This window comes from Oncorhynchus keta, unplaced genomic scaffold (assembly GCF_023373465.1).
Source record: "Oncorhynchus keta strain PuntledgeMale-10-30-2019 unplaced genomic scaffold, Oket_V2 Un_contig_9580_pilon_pilon, whole genome shotgun sequence".
NCBI lineage: Eukaryota > Metazoa > Chordata > Actinopteri > Salmoniformes > Salmonidae > Oncorhynchus > Oncorhynchus keta.
In genome coordinates, this window is record NW_026290602.1 from 361,465 (window position 1) to 381,346 (window position 19,882).

Sequence of the window (19,882 nt, forward strand, 5' to 3'; positions counted from 1 at the left end):
GAAGTTATGACATGGCATTCCTTTTGTAAATTATAAACCCAGGGTCATTACAGTACTTTATACATATCCCAAGGTGTTATAAACTCAGCAAAAAAAAATAAACGTCCTCTCACTGTCAACTGTGTTTATTTTCAGAAAACTTAACATGTGGAAATATTTGTATAGACATAACAAGATTCAACAACTGAGACATAAACTGAACAAGTTCCACAGACATTTTTTTATTTTTTATTTCACCTTTATTTAACCAGGTAGGCTAGTTGAGAACAAGTTCTCATTTGCAACTGCGACCTGGCCAAGATAAAGCATAGCAGTGTGAACAGACAACACAGAGTTACACATGGAGTAAACAATTAGCAAGTCAATAACACAGTAGAAAAAATGGGCAGTCTATATACAATGTGTGCAAAAGGCATGAGGAGGTAGGCGAATAATACAATTTTGCAGATTAACACTGGAGTGATAAATGATCAGATGGTCATGTACAGGTAGAGATATTGGTGTGCAAAAGAGCAGAAAAGTAAATAAATAAAAACAGTATAAAAACAGTATGGGAATGAGGTAGGTGAAAATGGGTGAGCTATTTACCTATAGACTATGTACAGCTGCAGCGATCGGTTAGCTGCTCGGATAGCTGATGTTTGAAGTTGGTGAGGGAGATAAAAGTCTCCAACTTCAGCGATTTTTGCAATTCGTTCCAGTCACAGGCAGCAGAGTACTGGAACGAAAGGCGGCCAAATGAGGTGTTGGCTTTAGGGATGATCAGTGAGATACACCTGCTGGAGCGCGTGCTACGGATGGGTGTTGCCATCGTGACCAGTGAACTGAGATAAGGCGGAGCTTTACCTAGCATGGACTTGTAGATGACCTGGAGCCAGTGGGTCTGGCGACGAATATGTAGTGAGGGCCAGCCGACTAGAGCATACAAGTCGCAGTGGTGGGTGGTATAAGGTGCTTTAGTGACAAAACGGATGGCACTGTGATAGACTGCATCCAGTTTGCTGAGTAGAGTGTTGGAAGCCATTTTGTAGATGACATCGCCGACATGTGACAAACAGAAATGGAACAGAAATGGAATAATGTGTCCCTGAACAAAGGAGGGGTCAAAATCAAAAGTAACAGTCAGTATCTGGTGTGGCCACCACTTGCATTAAGTACTGCAGTACATCTCCTCCTCATGGACTGCACCAGATTTGCCCGTTCTTGCTGTGAGATGTTACACCACTCTTCCAGCTAGGCACCTGCAAGTTCCTAGACATTTCTGGGGGGAATAGCCCTAGTCCTCACCCTCCGATCCAACAGGTCCCAGACGTGCTCAATGGGATTGAGATCCGGGCTCTTTGTACTGGCCATGGCAGAACACTGACATTCCTGTCTTGCAGGAAATCATGCACAGAACGAGCAGTATGGCTGGTGTCATTGTCATGCTGGAGGGTCATGTCAGGATGAACCTGCACGAAGGGTACCACATGAGGGAGGAGGAAGTCTTCCCTGTAACGCACAGCTTTGAGATTGTTTGCAATGACAACAAGCTCAGTCTGATGATGCTGTGACACACCGCCCCAGACCATGATGGAACCTCTACCTCCAAATCAAATTGATCCCGCTCCAGAGTACAGGCCTCGGTGTAACGCTCATTCCTTTGACAATAAACGCAAATCTGAACATCACCCCTGGTGAGACAAAACCGTGATTCGTCAGTGAAGAGCACTTTTTGCCAGTACTGTCTGGGTCAGCGACGGTGGGTTTGTGCCCATTGGCGACACTGTTGCCGGTGATGTTTCGTGAGGACCTGCCTTACAACAGGCCTACAAGCCCTCAGCCCAGCCTCTCTCAGCCTATTGTGGACAGTCTGAGCACTGATTGAGTGATTGTGCGTTCCTAGTGTAACTCAGGCAGTTGTTGTTGCCATCCTGTTCCTGTCCCGCAGGTGTGATCTTCGGATGTACCGATCCCGTGCAGGTGTTGTTACATGTGGTCTGCCACTGCGAGGATGATCAGCTGTCCATCCTGTCTCCCTGTAGCGCTATCTTAGGTGTCTCACAGTACGGACATTGCAATTTACTCTGGCCACATCTTCAGTCCTCATGCCTCCTTGCAGCATGCCTAAGGCACGTTCACACAGATGAGCAGGGACCCTGGGCATCCTTCTTTTGGTGTTTTTCAGAGTCAGTAGAAAGGCCTCTTTAGTGTCCTACGTTTTCATAACTGTGACCTTAATTGCCTACCGTCCGTAAGCTGTTAGTGTCTTAAGACCGTTCCACAGGTGCATGTATATTAATTGTTTATGGTTCATCGAGCAAGCATGGTAAACAGTGTTTAAACCCTTTACTATGAAGATCTGTGAAGTTATTTTCGATTTTTACTAATTATCTTTGAAAGACAGGGTCCTGAAAAAAGGACGTTTCTTTTTTTGCAGAGTATATTATATATGTTGCACATCATACTTTACTACGGTATCATAATTTTACTGAATTGAAGGCCATGTTTGAATGGTACAATGTAATGTACACACACATAATAGCCAATATAACACCTGTTTGTGATAACACTAAAACAAACATCAAGGGCTGTACACATAACCTTGAGTAGAACAAAACAATCTGATGCTTAGGTACACTACTTTGGACCATTGACCATGATATTTATTTGATTGAGAACAAGCACAGTATCCATGACAATGTGAGCATATAATATGTTATGCATATTATGCACATAGAGCTGTTTGTTAACACACACAAAGTATAGCATTGGCCATGAATGGACTATTCACATTTTCTGTGGTTTACAATACGACTTTATGTAACCCATTACAAAACAATTAACTCAACAGGTCAATATTGTAAAATATCATTTGCTTTCAATAACCAGTGGTGGAAAAAGTACCTAATTGTCGTACTTGAGTAAAAGTAAATATACCTTAAAAGAAAATGACTCAAGTAAAAGTGAAAGTCACCCAGTAAAATTCTACTTGAGTAAAAGTCTAAAAGTGTTTGGTTTTAAATATACTTAAGTATCAAAAGTAAATGTGAATCGCTAAAATATACTTAAGTATAAAAAGTACATTTCAAATTCCTTATATTAATTTAGGAAAGGGAAAGGAGGATACCTAGTCAGTCGTACAACTGAATACATTCGACTACAATGTGTCTTCTACATTTAACTCAACCCCTCTGAATCAGAGAGGTGCGGGTGGCTGCCATAATCGACATCCACATCTTCGGCACCCGGGGAACAATGGGTTAACTGGCTTGCACAGGGGCAGAAGAAACCCAGACGACACGATGCTCTTGTTTTTTAAATTTACGGATAGCTAGGGGCACAATTCAACATACAGACATAATTTACAAATTAAGTATTTGTGTTTAGTGAGTCTGCCAGATCAGAGGCAGTAGGGATGACCAGGGATGTTCTCTTGATGTGTGTGAAATAGACAATTTTCCTGTCCTGCTAAGCATTCAAAATGTAACAAGTACTTTTGGGTGTCAGGGAGTAAAAAGCACATTATTTTCTTTAGGAATGTAATGTAGTACCTATCTTTCTGATTTGGTCCTGCATACATACCTACACGTAATCTACGGTCACAAGACGCAGGCCTCCTAGAATTTCTAAGCAAACAGCTGGAGGCAGGGCTTTCTCCTATAGAGCTCAATTTTTATGGAATGGTCTCCTTACCCATGTGAGAGACGCAGACTCGGTCTCAACATTTAAGTCTTTACTGAAGAGTCTCTTCAGTGGATCATATGATTGAGTGTAGTCTGGCCCAGGAGTGTGAAGGTGAACGGAAAGGCTCTGTAGCAACGAACAGCACTTGCTGTCTCTGCCTGGCTTGTTCCCCTCTCTCCACTGGGATTCTCTGCCTCTAACCCTATTACGGGGGCTGAGTCACTGGCTTACTGGTGCTCCTTCATGCCGTCCTAGGAGGGGTGAATCACTTGAGTGGGTTGAGTCACTGATGTGATCTTCCTGTCTGGGTTGGCGCTCCCCCCTTGGGTTGTGCCGTGGCGGAGATCAATGTGGGCTATACTCGTCCTTGTCTCAGGATGGTAAGTTGGTGGTTGAAGATATCCCTCTAGTGGTGTGGGGGCTGTGCTTTGGCAAAGTGGGTGGGGTTATATCCTTCCTGTTTGGCCCTGTCCGGGGGTATCATCGGATGAGGCCACAGTGTCTCCTGACCCCTCCTGTCTCAGCCTCCAGTATTTATGCTGCAGTAGTTTATGTGTCGGGGGCTAGGGTCAGTTTGTTATATCTGGAGTACTTCTCCTGTCTTATCCGGTGTCCTGTGTGAATTTAAGTATGCTCTCTCTGATTCTCTCTTTCTCTCGGAGGACCTGAGCCCTAGGACCATGCCTCAGGACTACCTGGCATGATGACTCCTTACTGTCCCCAGTCCACCTGGCCGTGCTGCAGCTCCAGTTTCAACTGTTCTGCCTGCGGCTATGGAATCCTGTCCTGTTCACTCGACATGCTACCTGTCCCAGACCTGCTGTTTTCAACTCTCTAGAGACAGCAGGAGTGGTAGAGATACTCTTAATGATCGGATATGAAAAGCCAACTGACATTTACTCCTGAGGTGCTGACTTGCTGCACCCTCGACAACTACTGTGATTATTATTATTTGACCATGCTGGTCATTTATGAACATTTGAACATCTTAGCCATGTTCTGTTATAATCTCCACCCGGCACAGCCAGAAGAGGACTGGCCACCCCTCATAGCCTGGTTCCTCTCTAGGTTTCTTCCTAGTTTTTGGCCTTTCTAGGGAGTATTTCCTAGCCACCGTGCTTCTACACCTGCATTGCTTGCTGTTTGGGTTTTTAGGCTGGGTTTCTGTACAGCACTTTGAAATATCAGCTGATGTACGAAGGGCTATATAAATACATTTGATTTGATTTGAGTAAAAGTAAAGTACATATACCCCAAAAAACTGCTTAAGTAGTACATTAAAGTATTTTTTACTTAAGTACTTTACACTACTGTCAATAACTTACATGGATTAATAAAGGTTAAATAAACCTAGATATATTCACAATACAAATACACCAACTACACGTTGGAGCAGACCAGGTCTTTGGACCCAGACACATTGAGATCTATACTGGCTTTGGACTTCTTCTTAGCCAGTTTGCCTTGCCTTGCCTCAGACTTGAGATACTTCTCCTTGTTGTGAATGACCTGGATGTACTGGTCTGTGCTGCTGTTCTGCTGGTCGCTACTGGAGGCCAGAGAGGCCGAGTCCGACTCAGTCAGGGAAGGCTCCAGTTTGGACCTGGATGTCTTGGGCTTGACCTGGGGCTCCAGGCATCTTCCAGGGCCCTGGGGGGGTGAGTGTACAAGTCTGCTGGGGGTGTGGGGGTGTCTGGCTGGGGACTGTGTGTGCCTGACTGGTGGTGGAAGCTCCGCTCCTCTGATGCTGGTCTGGGAGAGGGAGTGCAAGCGCGTCTCCATATCCTCCCAGTCCCCTTTTTGGGCTTCACCGCCGTAGCGCCCCCTAGCAGTGTGGCTGTCTTTTGACGCCATAGACAGCTTGGTCTCCAGGCGCTCTCCGATGTAGAAGCGAGCTGGCTGTTGGAGGTCGGAGAGTGAGCGGGGCCGGTGAGTCTGCCCGAACGACCCCCTCCTGGACTCCCTCTTCCCCCCTGCCTCTTCCTCCTCCTCTTCATCACTCAGGTGTGACTGCCGCGGATTCGACCTGTGTGGGTGCCCATACAGATGCGGAGCCCTTGGAGTATACCGCTTGGTATTCCGCGGGATCAGCTCTACGATTTCACCCCCCGGGTCCTCCGCTCGGAAGTGGCGCGGGACGCGTGTGGCTGATCGAAGCAACTTTTTCCTAGCTTCGTGCTCGTTGACGATGACGTAGCGCGTGGTGTAGGGGCGACGGCCCACGTAGCTCTGGGCGGTCACTATCCCAGCTGCCTCTGCGGAGTGCATGGGCCTGATGGTCTTCCTGTAGAGTGGGTCGGAGTGGATGTTCTCTGAGGAGTAGCGTGTCGGGGGGTTGTACGCCACATGATGGTAGGACTTGGACCTGCAGGTACCGCTAGGGCCCCCCAGGTAGGAAGGGTGTCTGGTGACAGAGGGAAATATGGATGATAAATGTTACTACTGTATGTGGTCGTAATGAGAGACCACTTGGACTGGAATCATTACAGTAACAAATACTACTGATACTGTGTATCGTTGATTCCTTTGGTAGTGACAGTAGTCCAGGCCATAGTATGCCCAAACCGGCTTTAGAATAACTTAAATACCCCACTGCTTATTAGCTACTGTTGAAGAAAACTACACTTTCTTTTCCTTTGACCCCTGACTTGAGTGAAAGCAATGAGATGGAATCCCATTCAATTTCTTAGGGGTGAATCCTGACTTCCACCTAAGTGTAATTTTCACTTTGTCATGCATTGATGTTAATGGGAGACTAAGTTCAAACTTTGGGCTAGGTGCTGGAGTCCCCCTTCAGAGGTTTATTTAGGACTAACAACATGGACACTAACCCTTAATCCTCCTGTAGACACACCTGTAGAGGACTGTATAAAAGCCTGTGACTGACCAGACAGAATAACACATAATATGTGTGTGTGTGTGTGTGTGTGTGTGTGACACACCTGTTAGGGATTATCTCCGGCCTTTGCTTGTGAAGTATGGACACTGTTGGACTTCTCGGCGCTCCAGCAGCAAATGTCGCCCTAGCGGTCTCGACTCTCGATGCCGACTGGGTGATGGTGCGGATGCCGTTGCCACGACGATCGGGCGACTGGAAGTTTGTGACACTGCCGTTGGGTCGGGGCGACGGCGTGCGAATGGACGAGTCGCGGCTGGTGATGTCACCATCCTGCTGGTCAGGCTTCCTGTCCCCCCCGGGGACCTCTGGGGCCTGTAGCCTTGCTATGGGTGGGGGTCAGAGGTCAGGGGTTACAGGTCAGAGATTATAGCTTAGGTGTTCAAAAGTTCAACATTTTAATTGGTAAAGGTTAATAGTCAAGTGAGGTGAAGGGTTAAAGGTCAGATGTAAGATGTTAGGGGATATGTAGACATAGACTACATAGAACCAACCAACCAGAAAGTAGAATGATGAGGTTTACCTGAAGCCAGCTGTAATACCTTCTTCTTTTCTTCTGTTCTCTCCTGACAAATACATTTCTGTTCAGCATAGAGTCATGAGACTAAGTGGGCATCCCAAATGGCACCATATCGCCTACATAGTCCACTACTTTTAACCAAAGCCAATAGTAGTACACTGTCTAGGGAATATTTGGGATGCACTCTAAGTTCATATGTATTTTTGTTTAATGTATAATAGTGACTGACTTCGAGAACTATAACTATAGCGTCTATAACTCACAGTCTGAAGCTGCATCCTCAGCTGGTTGTTGGTGAATTTAAGGGATCTGGCAATGGCCTGAAGGTAGTAGATCAACATGCTGAAGGACACAGAGAGAGTTACCCCAAGAGGACTGACACAATGACTGATCAACATGCTGAAAGACACAGAGAGAGTTACCCCAAGAGGACTGACACAATGACTGATCAACATGCTGAAAGACACAGAGAGAGTTACCCCAAGAGCACTGACACATTAACAATGCATAGAGTAAGTCAGGCTACATTGTGTGTGTGTGTGTGTGTGTGTGTGTGTGTGTGTGTGTGTGTGTGTGTGTGTGTGTGTGTGTGTGTGTGTGTGTGTGTGTGTCTGTCTGTGTGTGTGTGTGTGTGTGTGTGTGAGTGCACTCACAACAGCAGCAGCAGAGCGGGCAACGCTACGACAGGGCTGGTGACGTAACTCATCACTTTACTGAACCACAGCGGGAAGTCATTGGCTATCGTCTCTGAGATGATGTCATAAATCTTCTCCTGACCGCTGCAGGGTTACAAACACGCACACACACACACACACACACACACACACACACACACACACACACACACACACACACACACACACACACACACACACACACACACACACACACACACACACACACACACACACACACACACACACACACACACACACACACACACACACAGTATACTGCAACACTATTGAAAGTGTGGCTTGCCTTAAATGACCTTAAATTACAAGGGCTAACTTTAAAATGGGCACCACATTTAAAGAGCTTCACGGGAATAATGGCTTACCTAAATGGCCCACAGTGTTGGGAAGGTCTGTATCTCACTATGGCGAAGATGGTGGGCAGCATACACAGAAAAAGCATGAACAACAGCATAGCCAGGTAGAAATTATTTGATCTGGAAACAAATGAGAGAAATAAAATGGTACTTTTATTTCTATATTGTTTATTTATCTGTGTTATTTCAAGTTTTTCTGCCTTTGTATTCCTGATCAACTATGTTAACAAAGACAGATAATCAAAAACCATAATCCATGTTTATAACGGTTGTTGTCTGGAAAAAGAGAGGAGGACCAATGCGCAGCGTGGTAAGTGTCCATTATTTTAATAAAACTACTGAACGCTGAACAAAACAACAAAAACGACAAGTGAACAGTCCTGTAAGGTGACGAAAAACACTAAACAGAAAATAATCACCCACAACCAAAATGGGGAAAACAGGTTACCTAAGTATGATTCTCAATCAGAGACAACGATCGACAGCTGCCTCTGATTGAGAACCATACCAGGCCAAACACAGAAATACAACAAAGAAAAAAGAACATAGACTACCCACCCCAACTCACGCCCTGACCAAACTAACACAAAGACATGATAAAGCAACTAAGGTCAGAACGTGACAATGTTTGGTTAGAGACAATAGGAATGTTGGAATATATTTTTAATATACTATCATATTATTGTTTGGTTATACATTTTGACATTTACATTTTAGTAATTTAGCAGACGCTCTTATCCAGAGCGACTTACAGTTAGTTCATTAAACTTAAGATAGCTAGGTGGGACCAAAAAAACCCCTCAATAATGTAGCTATCAGTAGAATCAGAGCTAGAAGGGGGGGGGGAGTCAAACATACTGTTTGAAGAGGACTGGTTTCAGATGTTTTTGGAAGATGGGCAGGGACTGTCCTAGCTTCAGGTAGAAGTTTCTACCATTGGGGTGAGAGGACAGAGAAGAGCTTGGACTGGACTGTGCGGGAGCTGTCCTCCCGTAGAGTTGGAGGGGCCAAGAGACCTGAGGTGGCAGAACGTAGTGCTCAGGTTGGGGTGTAGGGTTTGAGCATAGCCTGAAGGTATGGAGGGGTAGCTCCTCTTGCTGCTCTGTAGGTAAGCACCATGGTCTTCTAGTGGATGTGAGCTTCAACTGGAAGCCAGTGGAGTGTGCAGAGGAGTGTGGTGACATGAGAGAACTTGGTAAGGTTGATCATATGTGACCCGTTTCAGGAAACTAGGCTCATGTCGCTAGTCACGCATTCACAGGAGAGCCATTTTTTTAAAGAAGATTTTTGGCAGAAATGCCTTCTGGAACATGTCAACTTTCATGTGCCTTAATAACAAACTTGCAGGCCATCTGTAAATGCAAATTAAATTGTTAAATTACAAGACTTGTTGGTTAAGCCACAGAAAAAGCCAGCAACCGTCTCACCAGCCATGATTGGCTGAGCTAATGAGTAGGCTGGACATGCAAAGAGAAGAGTTTGGATTCATCTGCCATATAGACGGCTTCTGTCTATTTGAGCTTTGTTTACCTAGCTAGCTAGATGTCTTAAGGTAAAGTGTACAACACCCGTTGAATATGGGCGGTGTCAGTAAAAGTCTGCAAAAAAGTGTAATGAAATTGTTGCCAGCAGAGCTGGTTAGGCTGTTTTCATGTTATCCAGAGGTAAACAAATCATCGTTCAGAGTGTCAAGTTTGAGCTCTGAATGCTCCGAGAATGAAACGAGATGGGTGGGGCTAAAGCTTAAGAGGGTGTGAACGATGCTGAATGGGTGGGGCTAAAGCTTAAGAGGGTGTGAACGATGCTGAATGGGTGGAGCTAAAGCTTAAGAGGGTGTGAACGATGCTGAATGGGTGGAGCTAAAGCTTAAGAGGGTGTGAACGATGCTGAATGGGTGGGGCTAAAGCTTAAGAGGGTGTGAACGATGCTGAATGGGTGGGGCTAAAGCTTAAGAGGGTGTGAACGATGCTGAATGGGTGGGGCTAAAGCTTAAGAGGGTGTGAACGATGCTGAATGGGTGGGGCTAAAGCTTAAGAGGGTGTGAACGATGCTGAATGGGTGGGGCTAAAGCTTAAGAGGGTGTGAACGATGCTGAATGGGTGGGGCTAAAGCTTAAGAGGGTGTGAACGATGCTGAATGGGTGGGGCTAAAGCTTAAGAGGGTGTGAACGATGCTGAATGGGTGGGGCTAAAGCTTAAGAGGGTGTGAACGATGCTGAATGGGTGGGGCTAAAGCTTAAGAGGGTGTGGACGATGCTGAATGGGTGTAGACATAGGAGAGCTCTTCACTAGATATCAAAACATTCAAATGACATTTTCTCAAAAGTAAGTTTCAAAGCTTATCAACTTTCAAATAATTACTTTCCCATTGTTTCTCAAAAATGCAGTGTATGATATACCATTTTGGTAGCACTGAGTCTCTACTTTTATCCAATGTAAAATACATAATTTAAAGTATTGCTACTTAATGAAGACCAAATCCAGGTGGTGAGTCACATATACTATTTATTCATATCATTCTATTTCTTTAATAAACTTATATGCTATTTCTTTAAACTATCATGCTATTTTACATAACCAAGTGAAGTGTATGGTGTGTGTGCGCGCTTGCATAAGTGTGTATTTTCCTGTACATCTGAGAGTGACTGATAAGGCCTGAAAGAGGCAGCAACAGACTCGTTACATAAATCAGAGTGGGCTGAGTGCCTGCAGGCCCACTCTGTGTGTGTGTGTGTGTGTGTGTGTGTGTGTGTGTGTGTGTGTGTGTGTGTGTGTGTGTGTGTGTGTGTGTGTGTGTGTGTGTGTGTGTGTGTGTGTGTGTGTGTGTGTGTGTGTGTGTGTGTGTGTGTGTGTGTGTGCGTGCGCGTGCGTGTGTGCGTGTGTGTGTGTGTGCGTGTGTTTGAGGGAGCAGTGTTGTAGCTCATCACAGAGATGTGCTCATTTTGTTCTCTCTCTCCACAGAGCTGGAAAATAAGATCCGATGGGAGGGGAGGAGAGGAGTAATGAGACCAGAACCACAGAACCAGAACCACAGAACCAGGATTATAGGCCCAGAGTGAATCAGACTCACTCACTGTCCAGAAGAGGCAGTGTCGCACAATGCTGTTATGTAATGTTAGTCTTTTGTGTGCTGTTAATTATGTATTCATCAGTACTAGCGAGAGAGAGAGAGAGAGAGAGAGAAGTGAATGGTAGAGTGGCTGTGTCTTCTGAACATGCTCGTCCAGTATGAGTGTGTACAGTGTACAGTGCTTTGGGAAATTATTCAGACCCCTTGACTTTTCCCACATTTTGCTACAGCCGTATTCTAAAATGGATGAAATCTGGGGGTTTTTGTGCTTAGGGTTGTTGTCCTGTTGGAAGGTGAACCTTCGCCCCAGTCTGTGGTCCTGAGCGCACTGGAGCAGGTTTTCTTCAAGAATCTCTGTATTTTCCTCCGTTAATCTTTACCTGAGGAGAGGCTCTACCATAAAGACCTGATTGGTGGAGTGCTCCAGAGATGGTTGTCCTTCTGGAAGGTTCTCCCATCTCCACAAAGGAACTCTGGAGTTCTGTCAGAGTGACCATTGGGTTCTTGGTCACCTCCCTGACCCATCTACCTCGATTGCTCTGTTTGGCCAGGCTGCACCTGAGCTCAATTTTGAGTCTCAAAGCAAAGGGTCTGAATACTTATGTAAATAAGGTTTATTATGTATGTGCATACCTGCATGTGTGTGCATGACTGTGTGTGTGCGTGCCTGTGTGTGTGACTGTGTGTGTGACTGTGTGTGTGACTGTGTGTGTGCATGACTGTGTGTGTGTGCGTGCCTGTGTGTGTGACTGTGTGTGTGTGCGTGCCTGTGTGTGTGTGTGCATGACTGTGTGTGTGACTGTGTGCGTGCATGACTGTGTGTGTGTGCGTGCCTGTGTGTGTGACTGTGTGTGTGACTGTGTGTGTGTCTCTGCCCCTGACCTGGATGCTCTGAACACCTGTTGGTGAGGGACGTTACAGGTGAGCACAGCCCAACTCCTCAGGTACATCAAGCCTATCAGCTTCAACACGTTAAAGGCAGGCAGACAGGGAGAGAAGAACGAACCCATCCTAGAGAGAGAGAGAGAGAGAGAGAAAGGGAGAGAGTGTGAGAAGGGGGGAGAAGTGGAGCTGAATTATCATAATTAGCATATTACTCTGGGTCAGGGGCTGTCCTGCCCTTAGTAAGGTTGCCTTTTATAGAAGTACTGGGCTATATATTATAGCTAATATGGGCACATTACCTTCTACATTAGAATCAGAATCACCATTAATAGCCAATAACATTTTCACAGTCAGAATGTCACTTGTGATATGGTGCTGCTAGCAATATACATCATTTAGGGCCATTATACATACAGAGGAATTTACACAACGTTTCCACACATTGTAACAAATTGGATAAAGTGAACATAGAATTGAAGTGTGTGAGAGAGTGTGTTATATCTCTCACTGGAGTTTTTCTGGCAATGTGACTTGAGGATGAACTCTGGGTCCTCGTTCCATCTACTGTCTATGTTGTATCTGATGTCTGAAAGCTCAACAGCAAAGACCAATATCTTATGTCAGAAGAGAAAAATACGTTCCGAGCCGTGGTGGAGTGGGTGCGTAAAACTCCCAGCAATAAGCACGTTTTCCTAGGGTGGCAGGTATCCTAGCGGGTAAGAGTGTTGGGTCAGTAACTGAAAGGTCACTGGTTCGGATCCCCGAGTTGACTTGGGGAAAAAAACTGTCGGTGTTTCCCTTGAGAAGGACATTTGACCCTAATTCCTTGGGATAAGAGTGTCTGATAAATTACAAAAATGTCAATGTAAAATGCCTCCCCACTGGAGACCAGGGTTTAATTAAACAATGTGAAAGGTTGAGTGGAACTCCACTCTCCTATAAAAATAAAGAATAGATGAAGTGACAAATCCAGTAGAATGTGACATACCAGATCATTCCTTGGTTATATATCAGGTGGAGTACATTCTCAGCTATCTTGAATTCCCCATACTCAGGCTGCCAGGTGGGAAACATAAAGGGTGACATTAATTAAACCTTTAATTACTTCATAAAATATATTGATGACCGAGTCAAATGTTTTAAAATAAAGTTGACTCCTGACAGATGCAACAGCTTGGGCCTGCCGTGATGGCGTGGACTAAACCAGAACGTTCCAGGAGCAATTAAAAAGCATGTCATCCAATTGTGACTTGCAAACCGTACTGCACTTCAACATAGTTTGCACTTATCCAGACGGCAACTGTAATCAGACGATAACGACACAGTCACAATCACCCTTGGGTTCAAACAGTATTTGTTTTCTTTCAAATCTTTGAGCTTGCCTGGAGTGCCATATGGGCAGTATTTTCACTTTCGGGACTATTCCATTGCACCAAGCAAGCTCAGTTAAGCACAGCTAGACTATCTGAAAGTAAAGAAATACTTTTTGAATGGAGGTTGAGTACGTACAAACTTGCTCTCCAGGTCCCAGCAGCAGCAGTCACTCAGGTACCTGACCACCAGCCCTCTGATGAAGTCTATCAACAGGATACTGGCCACCGTGAAGATCATATCGATGATAGACAGCTTCAACATCTCCTACAATACAACACATATAAACATATGAGCATAAAGAAACATACTGTTACTGTTACTGTCTGGTAACCATCTGTCTTTAAGGTAACTCTGGTCATTCTGTAATGACTAGCTAACACCTACTAGCACTGATGTCACTGTCAGCTTTATTGAGGGAAGTTTTACTTGGAGTGACTGTGGCATGTGGTTGTTTTACAGACCTTATTTGAATGTAAGTCGCTCTGGATAAGAGCGCCTGCTAAATGAACAAAATGCATACTGTATGTCTTTCAGAAAAACTCATTACATCTTTCTTAACTGCACATAACTCATTACATCTGTCCTAACTGCACATAACTCATTACATCTGTCCTAACTGCACATAACTCATTACATCTGTCCTAACTGCACATTAACTCATTACATCTGTCCTAACTGCACATAACTCATTACATCTGTCCTAACTGCACATAACTCATTACATCTGTCCTAACTGCACATAACTCATTACATCTGTCCTAACTGCACATAACTCATTACATCTGTCCTAACTGCACATAACTCATTACATCTGTCCTAACTGCACATAACTCATTACATCTGTCCTAACTGCACATAACTCATTACATCTGTCCTAACTGCACATAACTCATTACATCTGTCCTAACTGCACATAACTCATTACATCTGTCCTAACTGCACATAACTCATTACATCTGTCCTAACTGCACATAACTCATTACATCTGTCCTAACTGCACATAACTCATTTTATCTGTCCTAACTGCACATCTGTCCTAACTGCACATAACTCATTACATCTGTCCTAACTGCACATAACTCATTGTATCTGTCCTAACTGCACATAACTCATTACATCTGTCCTAACTGCACATAACTCATTTTATCTGTCCTAACTGCACATAACTCATTACATCTGTCCTAACTGCACATAACTCATTACATCTGTCCTAACTGCACATAACTCATTACATCTGTCCTAACTGCACATAACTCATTACATCTGTCCTAACTGCACATAACTCAATACATCTGTCCTAACTGCACATCTGTCCTAACTGCACATAACTCATTACATCTGTCCTAACTGCACATAACTCATTACATCTGTCCTAACTGCACATAACTCATTTTATCTGTCCTAACTGCACATAACTCATTATATCTGTCCTAACTGCACATTAACTCATTACATCTGTCCTAACGGCACATAACTCATTACATCTGTCCTAACTGCACATAACTCATTACATCTGTCCTAACTGCACATTAACTCATTACATCTGTCCTAACTGCACATTAACTCATCACATCTGTCCTAACTGCACATAACTCATTACATCTGTCCTAACTGCACATAACTCATTACATCTGTCCTAACTGCACATAACTCATTACATCTGTCCTAACTGCACATAACTCATTACATCTGTCCTAACTGCACATAACTCATTTTATCTGTCCTAACTGCACATAACTCATTGGAAATGGATCATCAAGCTATACTTATCAGACCTGGGTTCTTGCACTTTTTGGGACTTCACTATTGGTTGAAAGCTCGATCAAGCATTTGAAAATATAAAAACATATCATTTGAACCCAGGTCTGCTAATTATATGATGTCATTTTCCCGTTGAGAATATCCACTCCTGAGACGACGATACACGATATACCCTCCTATTGATCTGCACCAAGAACAAGTCATCTGTTTTTCATCCTTGGCCTAGTGACATCTTCATTACCTGAACGTCTGCCTGGGTACGTTTCAATCCATACTCAATCTATTGTTTAGGGGGAAACCATCACAGGACAAGGCATTTTCATTTTTCTTGTCGGGCATAATGCCTTTAAGAGGTATTAAGGGTAACTGTCTGAGGGATGAGACTGTTGATTATTAGGTCTGTGTACAGACAGAATGATCTAAAACGGTAATAGTTATTGGTGCTTATCGTACACACAGAGTGCTTAGGCTGACATGGTTGAACTTCTCCAGTGTTATGTTTCATAATAGATTACTGTGACAGTAGTAATACACATTTCCTTTGTACAATAGACAAAGATCTATTCTAGGGGACTTTTATTTTGAAGATGTGTTATGGATGTTGATATAAATTATACATAAAGGTGTTATGAATGATACCACAGCATTCATAAAGGTGTTATGAATGATACCACAGCACTCATAAAGGTGTTATGAATGATACTTCAGCATTCATAAAGGTGTTATGAATGATACCACAGCACTCATAAAGGTGTTATGAATGATACCACAGCATTCATAAAGGTGTTATGAATGATACTTCAGCATTCATAAAGGTGTTATGAATGATACCACAGCATTCATAAAGGTGTTATGAATGATACCACAGCACTCATAAAGGTGTTATGAATGATACCACAGCATTCATAAAGGTGTTATGAATGATACTTCAGCATTCATAAAGGTGTTATGAATGATACTTCAGCATTCATAAAGGTGTTATGAATGATACCACAGCACTCATAAAGGTGTTATGAATGATACCACAGCATTCATAAAGGTGTTATGAATGATACCACAGCATTCATAAAGGTGTTATGAATGATACCACAGCATTCATAAAGGTGTTATGAATGATACCACAGCACTCATAAAGGTGTTATGAATGATACCACAGCATTCATAAAGGTGTTATGAATGATACCACAGCACTCATAAAGGTGTTATGAATGATACCACAGCATTCATAAAGGTGTTATGAATGATACCACAGCACTCATAAAGGTGTTATGAATGATACCACAGCATTCATAAAGGTGTTATGAATGATACCTCAGCATTCATAAAGGTGTTATGAATGATACCACAGCATTCATAAAGGTGTTATGAATGATACCACAGCATTCATAAAGGTGTTATGAATGATAACACAGCACTCATAAAGGTGTTGTGAATGATACCACAGCATTCATAAAGGTGTTATGAATGATACTTCAGCATTCATAAAGGTGTTATGAATGATACCACAGCACTCATAAAGGTGTTATGAATGATACTTCAGCATTCATAAAGGTGTTATGAATGATACCACATCACCCATAAAGGTGTTATGAATGATACAGCTCATAAAGGTGTTATGAATGATACCACAGCATTCATAAAGGTGTTATGAATGATACCACAGCACTCATAAAGGTGTTGTGAATGATAACACAGCATTCATAAAGGTGTTATGAATGATACTTCAGCATTCATAAAGGTGTTATGAATGATAAAGGTGTTGTGAATGATACCACAGCACTCATAAAGGTGTTGTGAATGATCAGCATTCATAAAGGTGTTATGAATGATACCACATCACTCATAAAGGTGTTGTGAATGATACCACAGCATTCATAAAGGTGTTATGAATGATACCACAGCATTCATAAAGGTGTTATGAATGATAACACAGCATTCATAAAGGTGTTATGAATGATACTTCAGCATTCATAAAGGTGTTATGAATGATACCACATCACCCATAAAGGTGTTATGAATGATTACCACAGCATTCATAAAGGTGTTATGAATGATAACACAGCACTCATAAAGGTGTTGTGAATGATACCACAGCACTCATAAAGGTGTTATGAATGATACTTCAGCATTCATAAAGGTGTTGTGAATGATACCACAGCACTCATAAAGGTGTTATGAATGATACTTCAGCATTCATAAAGGTGTTATGAATGATACCACAGCACTCATAAAGGTGTTATGAATGATACCACAGCACTCATAAAGGTGTTATGAATGATACCACAGCACTCATAAAGGTGTTATGAATGATACCACAGCATTCATAAAGGTGTTGTGAATGATACCACAGCACTCATAAAGGTGTTGTGAATGATACCACAGCACTCATAAAGGTGTTATGAATGATACCACAGCATTCATAAAGGTGTTGTGAATGATACCACAGCACTCATAAAGGTGTTGTGAATGATACCACAGCACTCATAAAGGTGTTGTGAATGATTACCACAGCATTCATAAAGGTGTTGTGAATGATTACCACAGCACTCATAAAGGTGTTGTGAATGATTACCACAGCATTCATAAAGGTGTTGTGAATGATACCACAGCATTCATAAAGGTGTTGTGAATGATTACCACAGCATTCATAAAGGTGTTGTGAATGATTACCACAGCATTCATAAAGGTGTTGTGAATGATACCACAGCATTCATAAAGGTGTTGTGAATGATACCACAGCACTCATAAAGGTGTTGTGAATGATTACCACAGCATTCATAAAGGTGTTATGAATGATAACACAGCACTCATAAAGGTGTTGTGAATGATACCACAGCACTCATAAAGGTGTTGTGAATGATTACCACAGCATTCATAAAGGTGTTGTGAATGATTACCACAGCACTCATAAAGGTGTTGTGAATGATTACCACAGCATTCATAAAGGTGTTATGAATGATAACACAGCAATCATAAAGGTGTTAGGAATGATACCACAGCACTCATAAAGGTGTTGTGAATGATTACCACAGCATTCATAAAGGTGTTATGAATGATAACACAGCACTCATAAAGGTGTTGTGAATGATTTCATGAAAATGGTATGAATGCCTTACAGTTGAAGTCGGAAGTTTAAATACACCTTAGCCAAATACATTTAAACTCAGTTTTTCACAATTCCTGACATTTAATCCTAGTAAAAATTCCCTGTTTTAGGTCATGTTAGGATCACCATTTTATTTTAAGAATGTGAAATGTCAAAATAAGTAGAGAGAATTATTTATTTCAGTTTTAATTTCTTTCATCACATTCCCAGTGGGTCAGAAGTTTACATAAGTTCACAATTAGTATTTGGTAGCGTTGCCTTTAAATTGTTTAATGTTTTGGGTAGCCTTCCACAAGCTTCCCACAATAAGTTGGGTGAATTTTGGCCCATTCCTCCTGACAGAGCTGGTGTAACTAAGTCAGGTTTGTTTTCCTCCTTGCTCGCACACGCTTTTTCAGTTCTGCCGACAAATTTTCTATAGGGTTGAGGTCAGGGCTTTGTGATGGCCACTCCAATACCTTGACACATTAAGCCATTTTGCCACAACTTTGGAAGTATGCTTGGGGTCATTGTCCATTTGGAAGACCTATTTGCGACCAAGCTTTAACTTCCTGACTGATGTCTTGAGATGTTGCTTCAATATATCCTTAACCATTTTCTGTCCTCATGATGCCATCTATTTTGTGAAGTGTCCCCATGTGCAGTTGCAAACCTTAGTTTGGTTTTGGATCAGTGGCTTCTTCCTTGCTGAGCGGCCTTTCAGGTTATGTCAGTATAGGACTCGTTTTACTGTGGATACAGATACTTTTGTAAAGGTTTCCTCCAGCATCTTCACAAGGTCCTTTGCTGTTGTTCTGGGAATGATTTTCACTTTTCACAACAAAGTACGTTCATCTCTAGGTGACAGAACGCGTCGCCTTAATGAGCGGTCCCATGGTGTTTATACTTGTGTACTATTATTTGTACAGATGAACGCGGTACCTTCAGGCATTTGGAAATTGCTCCCAAGGATGAACCAGGCTTGTGGAGGTCTACAATGTTTTTTCTGAGGTCTTGGCTGATTTCTTTTGATTTTCCCATGATGTCAAGCGAAGAGGCACTAAGGTTGAAGGTAGGCTTTCAAATACATCCACAGGTAAACCTCCAATTGACTCAAATTATGTCAATTAGCCTATCAGAAGCTTCTAAAGCCATGACATAATTTTCTGGAATTGTCCAAGCTGTTTAAAGGCACAGTCAACTTAGTGTATGTAAACTTCTGACCCACTGGAATGGTGATACAGTGAATTATAAGTGAAATAATCTGTCTGTAAACAATTGTTGGAAAAAGTAGATGTCCTAACCGACTTGCCAAAACTATAGTTTGTTAACAAGAAATTTGTGGAGTGGTTGAAAAAGTGTTTTAATGAACCTAAGTGTATGTACACTTCCAACTTCAACTGTATGTAGTCATGTACATTGTCAGGTTGATGATGGAGTGTCCCTGTAACAGTTCTACTCTGGCCGATGCAAAAGGTCTTGACCTTCATGGAACAGTTGTTAGTACACTTTCTCTGTAAAGGGTTGCTCAATTAACGTTAAGAGATGAATGAATGGACAAGTGGACAGATGAAC

General features: G+C 42.7%; 1 protein-coding gene across 1 annotated transcript in view; it reads right to left on the reverse strand.

The window, feature by feature from the left end:
- Window positions 1-224: 224 nt before the first annotated feature.
- The window catches only part of LOC118377808 (transmembrane channel-like protein 3), a 53,505-nt gene continuing 33,847 nt past the window's right edge, over window positions 225-19,882 (reverse strand). Inside the window, exons 15-23 of the mRNA XM_052512935.1 lie at window positions 13,597-13,725; window positions 13,076-13,143; window positions 12,085-12,213; window positions 8,143-8,253; window positions 7,736-7,861; window positions 7,346-7,424; window positions 7,086-7,128; window positions 6,609-6,888; window positions 225-6,070 (exon numbers count right to left, since the gene is read on the reverse strand). Coding sequence (XP_052368895.1) covers window positions 5,047-6,070; window positions 6,609-6,888; window positions 7,086-7,128; window positions 7,346-7,424; window positions 7,736-7,861; window positions 8,143-8,253; window positions 12,085-12,213; window positions 13,076-13,143; window positions 13,597-13,725 — 1,989 coding nt within the window. The 3' untranslated portion in view covers window positions 225-5,046. The remainder of the gene's footprint in view (window positions 6,071-6,608; window positions 6,889-7,085; window positions 7,129-7,345; window positions 7,425-7,735; window positions 7,862-8,142; window positions 8,254-12,084; window positions 12,214-13,075; window positions 13,144-13,596; window positions 13,726-19,882) is intronic.